The 9,128-nt window shown below is 35.7% G+C and overlaps 1 protein-coding gene across 10 annotated transcripts in view; it reads right to left on the reverse strand.

Moving 5' to 3' along the window:
* Window positions 1-807: 807 nt before the first annotated feature.
* The window catches only part of LOC111456733, a 12,920-nt gene continuing 4,599 nt past the window's right edge, over window positions 808-9,128 (reverse strand). For all 10 annotated transcript variants that reach the window (XM_023098708.1, XM_023098702.1, XM_023098701.1 and 7 more), the window contains 17 exons: window positions 7,725-7,873; window positions 6,571-6,641; window positions 6,288-6,461; window positions 5,755-5,826; window positions 5,096-5,197; window positions 4,928-5,017; window positions 4,750-4,825; window positions 4,576-4,669; window positions 4,406-4,475; window positions 4,083-4,262; window positions 2,765-2,887; window positions 2,585-2,668; window positions 2,307-2,491; window positions 2,018-2,156; window positions 1,879-1,938; window positions 1,434-1,538; window positions 808-1,348 (listed from right to left, as the gene is read on the reverse strand). In XM_023098708.1, the coding sequence (XP_022954476.1) occupies window positions 1,235-1,348; window positions 1,434-1,538; window positions 1,879-1,938; window positions 2,018-2,156; window positions 2,307-2,491; window positions 2,585-2,668; window positions 2,765-2,887; window positions 4,083-4,262; window positions 4,406-4,475; window positions 4,576-4,669; window positions 4,750-4,825; window positions 4,928-5,017; window positions 5,096-5,197; window positions 5,755-5,826; window positions 6,288-6,461; window positions 6,571-6,641; window positions 7,725-7,873 (1,888 nt within the window). In that variant the 3' untranslated portion in view covers window positions 808-1,234. The remainder of the gene's footprint in view (window positions 1,349-1,433; window positions 1,539-1,878; window positions 1,939-2,017; window positions 2,157-2,306; window positions 2,492-2,584; window positions 2,669-2,764; window positions 2,888-4,082; window positions 4,263-4,405; window positions 4,476-4,575; window positions 4,670-4,749; window positions 4,826-4,927; window positions 5,018-5,095; window positions 5,198-5,754; window positions 5,827-6,287; window positions 6,462-6,570; window positions 6,642-7,724; window positions 7,874-9,128) is intronic.

Consider the following 9,128-nt stretch of genomic DNA (forward strand, 5'->3'; position numbering starts at 1 on the left):
AATACACACTACCTTCAACACGACATGAAACGAGCAACAATTCCAAGACCTCTCTGCCCGATGCAACTTCTGATCTCTGTGCAATCCATTATGCAAAGCTGAGAGAGAAAACTCAACAGAACTCTTGAGTTGCTCAATTTTCTCCTTAAGTTCAACCAAAGGAGCTCAGGTTGACAAAATCGGCTTTGTGCTCAGGTTGATAAAATCGGCTTTGTGCTCAGGTTGACAAAATCGGTGTAGTCACGATTGATCAAGTCAATGATCTCATAATTGAGAGCGGAGACATGAGCTTGGAGCTAAAATCGAAGAGTGTCAAATGGCACGAATGTCCGAAGCTCAGATATGTAGGACTCGGAATCAAAATTCGAGGAGAGAAATATGTCGTTCTTGAACCAAAGAGTTTTTGTTACTATCAAATGCGCTTGGCATTTATGAAGGCATCTTTTTCAAGTTAACCCGAGTTCTCCATTTTCATTGTTCATAATTCCAAGATCCAATATTCAAGCCCGAGTTTTGAACCATTTGACATGTTTGTCTAGATTATACATTTTAACTAGTTGCATTGCGTCTTTCTTATACCTATACTACACTCTTATCCAAGATCCAAGTTTTGAATCATTGACCTGTTTGTCGAGATTATATATTTTAACTAGCTTCACTACGTTCATCTTGTGCTACACACTCTTGCCCGACCTCCAATCATCGAGAAATATGAACATACAAGAGCATACAAAAAGCTAACTAGTAAGTTGAGATCTAAAATCTATTAAAACCTAAGCTAGCAATATGATAATGTGACATAGCTGATGAATGAGAGGAAGTTGTTTGTTCTGCTCAAGATCTTTTTATCTCCATTTACAGTACAATTTGCTGTCAAAGGTTATTGTTCAACCCAGCAAAGAACGAGAGGTAAAATGTAAGAACATGGTGATTCTTTTCCACTGCTGCTTCAAGTAAATAAAGTTCCAAATTTAGGATACATTTTTACTGATGGCACAAAACACAAGTTGTCGATGACCAAAACTAAGATCAGCAAAATTCCTATACCAATCATTCTGAACTAAATTTCAAAAAGAAAAAAGAAAGAAAGAAAGGAAAAAAAAAGTTACAAAATCTATACTTTCATACCAGAGAAAATGGCTTCCATGATAAATTTGATTCGAGTGAGCACTGGCATCTGGAGAAGCATGGAGGAAATCAGTGGAGAGACTCTAGGATTTGTACAAATACCACCCTACATGAAGTAACTAAGAGCCTTCTTTCTCCTAGAACCCCCTTCACCGTAGAGCTCGTTCCATTGTAACAGCTCGGTCATGTTTACGGACTCGGACGAAACGCTTGCGCATACCTGATTTGGTAAATTTCTCAACATGTAAGACAAGCTAGAAAAGGGGTTGAAAAGTGAATTCAAATACTTTGAGATCTCCTGTTACCCGTTCATGAGCGTATTTGAAGTCGTCCATATTTAGAGGTCGAATATCCTCACTTCCACTCAGAGCTGGAGCAGGTCTGCCATCTGCGAGAGCTGCAGCATGCTCCTGTCAACACAGCCACAGAAAGTAACCAATATGATGAGCTTGTTCAAGAGAGGAATGTCAATGAGTAACTTCATAAAGCAGCCAGACAAAGACTTCGAGTATATTGCCCATCAGAACTTATCAAGTATGAGAATAAAGCTCACTCGTAATGGATAAACTAGCCTGTTTTTCCTTCTCCCATTTTTCTTTTAAAATGTCGTTTCGAACATCAGAAAAAGATCGTGCAGCAGGGCAAAGAAAGACAGACAAATAGCAAACCGAATCACCGTGTCGTCTAACATATCTATGTACAAGGAATCAAGCATGTGGCAAGAAGCACACTCATAATGGAAGAACTTGCCTTTTTTTCCTTTTCCAAGATCTCTTTAATTGGACGGTGTGCAGCAGCAACACAAAGATTCTGTTATAAAACATAAATAAATAAGTTTGTTGCAGGCGGAAAACCATCTACAAAATGTCGAAAACGGTAGAGTATTCACCTTAAGGTCACTCCCAGAATATCCATCTGTCATACTAGCAACCGAATCAAAATCGAAGTCCTGAGACAAATCTTCTTTCGCCAAAATAACTTTGAGTATCTTTGCTCTGTTGGGAGCATCTGGCAAATTCACCATCAACCTGCAGATGAAACAAACTGTGAGTCTTCTACAAATGAACGGTACTAGCACAACAAAATAATAAAATTATAAGAAGACCATGTGTTTTTCTCAGGACATGAACAGACTGTGGGCTCTGAATCCCATTAGCACTTTTTAGGTAACTGTTTACCTACGAGGAAGCCTTCGAATAACAGCTTCATCAAGGTCAAAAGGTCTGTTTGTGGCTGCAAGAACCAGCACCCTTTCTTTGTCTTTTGTTCGCAAACCATCCCAGTTCACCATAAATTCATTTTTCATCTTTCGCATGGCCTCATGTTCTCCTGGATTTTCTCTTCGACCCAACATGCTGTCAACCTAATGAACACCATCAATTAGAAAAGAAAAGTCATGGTGAACAGATACCCACAATATTAGGAATGATTGATAGACGGGATGTGAGAGGCTTACTTCATCAACAAATACAACACTTGGGGCAATTTTACTGGCTAGAGAGAAAACAGCTTTCACATACTTCTCACCCTCACCAAACCACTGCAGAAAGACAGAATTTGTAAACCATAGAGTAATGGAGTAAACACAACTGAATGCGGCAAAGTCGTGATCTATAATAATTGTTTTGCTGTTAACCTTCGACGTAATGCTTGACATGGAAATGTTGATAAAATTTGCACCAGCTTCAGTAGCCACAGCTTTTGCGAGCATCGTCTTACCTGTTCCAGGTGGACCAAATAACAGAATGCCCTTGCATGGCTACACATAAATAATAGCTAGTGAGCTTCTTTCACCAAAAAAGGTTGTTCAGTTTTATAACCAAGCTAGTGGATAAAGATCTATTTTCAGACGTACACAAAAAATGAACAGATGTTTAAGCCAACTAAAAAATATTGACATTGTAGCAACTTGACACTCAAGAAAAATTTCCTCTAACTGATATCCGTCTCGTCCTTCCTTCCTTCCTTAGGAAGAATAAATGTAAGAGAAAGCTAACATATTGACCCCTATGGAAGAATAAATGTAGAGAATAATTATGGACCCCTATGGAAGAAAAAATGTACTGAGAAAGCTAACATTTTCCTCCAGCCAGACTTCTGGGTGGCATTAGAACCTACAATAATGTACAAGCTAAAGAAAAATCCCTATTGTGCTCTTCATCCCAACTGATTCAATTTCTGTAGATCTGCTGAAGATGTCTATCATACGTTACATACTGCTCTTCTGCCTAAATGCAGTAGCTTTTAGAGAGCAATTTGCATTTTATCATTCAGGGTAAGACAAATTCTTAACCCTCCTCGACAGTTTTCTTTTCAAAGAGCAGGTTTTTTATCTTACCAAAAAACGGTCCTCCGGTACATGCTGAGTAGGACAAAAAAATTTCAAGAGGTTTGTTTAGTTTAGATATTTGGGGAAATATACATTTTGTGGTTACTGATACACACTCTTGCTCCAAAGAGTTCTTAACTTCTCTATCTAGAATATCAGATAGATATTAGGGAAAATATATGGGAAAGATCCTAAGAACTTCATCTAGAAGGGAGCTGGTGACAAAAAAAAAGTTAGCACCTCATTGGCTAGCAGTGGGCCTCCCCTCCATTTCTCTCCCCTCCATTTCTCTCTTGGTGGTGTAGGAACCAAAACACTTATTGTATTACAAGCAACAGAGAATGGCAAAGTGCCAAACTTCTGAGAGGTTCGGCGCTATCATCATTCTTCCTCTAAAAGTTTTGGGACGAAATAGACACAAAACTCAAAGTTTAGAGACTAAACGTGTAGTTTAACTAAAAATAAAATAAGAAAAACAAATTATCATGCATATGGCAAAGGAAAAAATAACATGAATGCAGAAGAATCCATGGATTGATATCCATTAATTTTTCCAAACTAACAAGACATCCTAAGAAGCAGGATATATTTGTTACTTCTTTTATGTATTTAATACTTCTTATACCTTAGTCAACTGCCCCTTGCAGAAAAGTTCGGGTCTTTGTAAAGGAAGCATCACCAACTCCTTTAGAGTATCCTTCACATTTTCAAGAGCTCCAATATCATCAAATGTGACTCCTATATCACTGGGTGGGATAACGTCTGCTAAAAGCCTTTTCTCAAATTCATTCTCCGTAACAACATCCTAAGTTTACAAAAAGATACGGAATTTATTGATATAGTTACGTAATAGAGTTGTTGTCAAGACTTTATTAAAAAATAAAATGAAATGGGACAAACAAATTTAGATCAATAAAAGAGCCAACAGCAAGAATTTGTAACAGAAACCTTAAGTGACTTCTTCAAGGACTTAGTTTCATTCTGGATAGCCTGTAAGATGCCAATCCCGTATTGAATGCTGCAAGAGTTGCAAAACAGAGTTAAATCTGCAATTAGATGAACTGATACGACAGAAATAACAATATTCAGTGGGGAGAGAGGCAGCAGACGTAGACAACCTCTCACTAGACAAAAGAACTCTAGAATCAGGATCGGCTTCTAGATTCTGCATTAAATGATGGCTTAAGGCCCATCCAACTACCTTCTCCGCACCTGCAATAGATGAGAAAGTCGAACTCAGAAATGGTGACAACAGCAATTAGTGTGGTTTCATAAATTGAGTTACAACTCACTCTCATTTGTAAGTGTTTGATCCTTGATGCATAATGTCTCTAGACCTTCACAATCCATTCCACTCCTACTCAAAACCTGCTTTTGAAAATGTTGACTATGAAATCTAAAAGCACTACATCACCGACGTTACAAGAAATGCATTTAACCAAAATTTAATTAGTAAAAGAAAATGCTTACAACACGCAATTGATTAAGGTTTCCTTTCATTTTGAGAGTTTCGGCATCTCGTTCTAGCTGGTGCTTCCATGATACAAGAAGGCCCTCATCCTGCCATTATAAAAGATCAGTGTAAAAATTATCTCCAAAAAGTGATATGAAAAATCATAGCTATCTTTTCTCATAGACCTGCGGCATGTGGATAGTAACTTTATTGGGAAATAATTTTGTAAGAAGTTTTGTTGCTTTTGGGACTTCTTTCCCTCGGTCATGCAGTCTTCCAAAACTATCCTGTGAAAACCACAAACAAAGGAGCATCATGCATATGCCAAACAAATATTCCAGCATAAACATAGAGCACACGCACATATCTATATTAACATAAACAAAATAGTGACAGCTATGAGTACCATAGTCAACATTTTCATTATCCCATCCCAAACACTTTTATCAAGATTGCTATTAACCCTAAAACTTATTTTACTCACTATGGATAATTCATTTACCAATATGGGACAGGGATTTTAATTATCCTGTCCTGAGCACCTTTGAATCATACATTTCCACAAAAATGGGAGACAATCAAATGTCGTGCGTTCAAAAGTCAACACAAGAAATAACAGATAAAACTCCCATTTTAAAATAAAAATGACAAGTAAAACCAGAAAACAAGGATGATGTGAGATCAAATAATTATCAAAATATTTCTAGAAGCCGCCTTTTCTCCATCAATTGCACAAGTAATTAACACCCTTGAACCATTTAACAGAATGCATCAAAGTCGTGAAAAATAGAGAACAGAGATGGTACTGATATTTTTTCTCAAGTAGCCTATAACTGATCATTACCGGAAATGCCAAGTCAAGAAGGGCAGTTTGATTGCTGCCAAATTTTGTGAAAAGCAGGCCACCAGGATGCGACTGCAATGTAAATAAGAAAAATTATGCAGCAAGGACATGATAATATTAACGGAAGTGCGGTTTGAAATTACAGCTAAATAATTAAACTAAGAGGAAATATTTTAACATTTCTTCATAAATGAAATTAAGTTTAAATCAACAATTTTCAATTTTTTTCAAATATAGTGAATGGACCAAAATCTCCCCATTTTGTCAATTTTAATGATTCTAACCAGAGTAGTGTTCAAAATAAATTTTATTTCCAACGGGTCAAGTTCTATTCTGAAAATCTTCACATACAATCTCAAATATAAATGTCTGATGTCAGTTTTATTTTATGAACACCATTTTTTGGATAAAATATTTAAAATTGGATAAAGCATCACAGGAAAATTGACAAACATCTCAACAAACAAATTGGAATAAAATTAAAGGTAAATCTAAGCTCAAACTCCAGGAAAGTAACATTAGATAGGAATTACCTTCTCCTTGCGGTTGTCAGTATGAGTATGAGAGCCAATTACAATAACATTGTCAGGAAGCTTTTCAAGTCTACTTTTAAAAGTAGAATATGAATCTATATTACCAACAAGAGACTTCTCCGCATCTTTCATGAACAAAATGAAAGGAGAATTTCTGCTTTCACTAAACACCGCCTGATTAGACAAGTTAGATAGGCTGATAAGATTAACCAATGATTGTGAGCAAAAGAAATCTATTCTTCTAAAAAAGAAACTAGAAGACTAAACAACAACAAAAATCTACCTCAAATAAAATATCAATAAGTATCTTGTCCAATTCTTCCACGCCAGAGTTCTCCAAACGAAGATCGGTAGCTAAGGAGATAAGAAAGAAAATGTTACTCATTCTCACAGCCAAGAGGAAAATTTGTGACTTAGTACCTTGTTTAAAGTAATTTCATCAATATTGTTAAAAATAACAACTTATAAGATCAAACTTGTAGGATAGATATTCAAGAAAAGCAACTTACTTCTAACTAAGAATGGGGGCTAGCACAGTTGTTTTATAAAAAAAGAAATATAAACCAGCTTTCATTGAGATAAATAAAGCACAAAAGAGCGGCATAAATCAAGAACCAATCCCACGCAACATGGAGATTACCAAAAACCTATGTTCACGTACAAGAAGGATCTCCAATTTCTTTCCAACCAAATATACTAAAGAATAGTTCAGGTATTAGTTTTCCATAATTAACAGCCTTTAACCCAAAACAAAGTGTCCAAGACAGCTTCCTCCATCAGCAAGGTTAGTTATCAATCAAATACTCAACTAGAGACCATGGAAATGTTAAATATCGACCTCAATTGAAACAACACCTTGGAAGTAAAAGAGCGAAGACATAGCACGTGGTTTTCTCTTTAGAGGCACACTTATTCATGATACATCAACTAAAGGCCAAGGACAAAAGAAGAGGTGCTCCGGGGGAAAAAACCTAGTCAATTAAACAAAAATTTAAAAGTAACACACTAGAACGATCAAGAGACAATGCATGACAACCCTTAAGCTAACGAATACGATTGACTCCACGGATATTAGAGAGAAAGGGAGCTGACTAATTGATTTTTCTATAAAAAAAGATTGTGGAATTGAAGTTCAAAGAAAAACTTATATGTCAAGCAAAAGGAATATAAAAGGGAAATTTGAAATTTGAAACTAGAGAATATTATTTTGAAACCAGGGATCCTCCAAAAACCAAACTTCACAACCATCTACCCACACAATATTAACGAAGGACAGAGAGCTTCATAGATTATACAAGACTAAATGTTGGCAAGGGTCAGCATCATTAATTTAACACATGATTTTTATGTCATTCACTAATCATTTCAACAGGCACATTTCGGAAATTACAAGAAAAATACATGATCTTTGTGCAACCATGATAAAAAAAATTATACCATAACAGAAATATCCATAGCCTCCTTCACAATATCCACCAAGATCAACTCCATCAGGTATAAGTTTATCAAACTTAACACCAATTTTTGACGAAGTATTGTTGTCAAAAGTTAATACAACCTTTCCACGAGTTCCATTGGGTGGGCCCCTGGAAGTAAGAAAAAAGTCATTATTTACACAAAACCAGTTAACGAGTTCTTATTATGCCAAAGATAAGAAGAGAAAAGTACAACCCAAGAGTAAGCAGAAAGAAGATTTCTGATATGTGTCTTGAACGCAATAATAAGCATAAAATAAACATAACATACATGCATACAAGTAAAAGTAAAAAGGTGCCCTCGTAACACTCATTAAAAATTAATAAGTTTTGATCACATGAAAAAAAAATTACATATGTTTTAAGTTCATATTAATAAGTTTTGTAGCTATCTTTTGTTTTACAAAGCTCTTTATAACACTCAAAGAAAATCATAATGAAAACTCTTGCCCACGTCTCTACCCAACCCAAGAGCCCTTTAACCCTCTATAAATTCTACTGTTTCAATCCAGCCAACTGTTATCAAATAGCCAAAGAAGCACTCATCAAACATCACAAAATGATCTCTATTAAAAGCTAGATTCACTCCAAATTAGAATCGCTAACTGATTATGGTAAATGATCTGCACATAAACCAAGGGCACAAAGCCATAGAGGAAGACCTCTGGAAGAGATTGATAAAGCCGGTCCTACTATGCACATTCAACCAAGCAAAAAAAAATGAAGCTTCTTAGTGGCTTTAACACTCATAATCGAAGTAAAAAGAAGGGAAAAAAAGATGAAGCAGGCACTCTGCTAGGACAAAAACAGTCTACATGAGAACACCCGAAGAATCAAGAGTCCAAACATAAGTGTCCTTAAACCCTAGGCAAAAATGATATCCACAAAGAAGAGAGCCAAAAAAGACACATCAGAAGTTTCACAAACAACTGTCTCATAAAATCAAAGTTGTATGAAGGGAAATCTAAAGCACAAGCATGACTCATCATCAATAGATAATTTCAAAACCTTGGAAAAATGATGGAGATCAACGAGATTGCATTCACAGAATTCCTAAGGTGATGGTGAATTAATTCACCATAACATTGTGCGACAAAACATACAGAATAACCATTCAACCAGAAGAGCCCAATCTTTAAGCCATAGATAGGAAATTAGCACATAAGTGGGTATATTACGTAAAGCAAACAACTAGAAACATTGTGCATACACATACAAGTTAGTCAATAATTAAACAAAAAGGGGCATACAGCTGTACACAGCATTTACTAACATTGAAGAAGTTATACGATGGAATTCATAAGTATTAATCTCAACACAAAAAAAAAAAAAAAAAAAAAAAAAAAAAAAAAAAAAAAAAAAAAAA

This window comes from Cucurbita moschata, unplaced genomic scaffold (genome assembly GCF_002738365.1).
Source record: "Cucurbita moschata cultivar Rifu unplaced genomic scaffold, Cmos_1.0 Cmo_Scf00019, whole genome shotgun sequence".
NCBI classification, from domain to species: domain Eukaryota; kingdom Viridiplantae; phylum Streptophyta; class Magnoliopsida; order Cucurbitales; family Cucurbitaceae; genus Cucurbita; species Cucurbita moschata.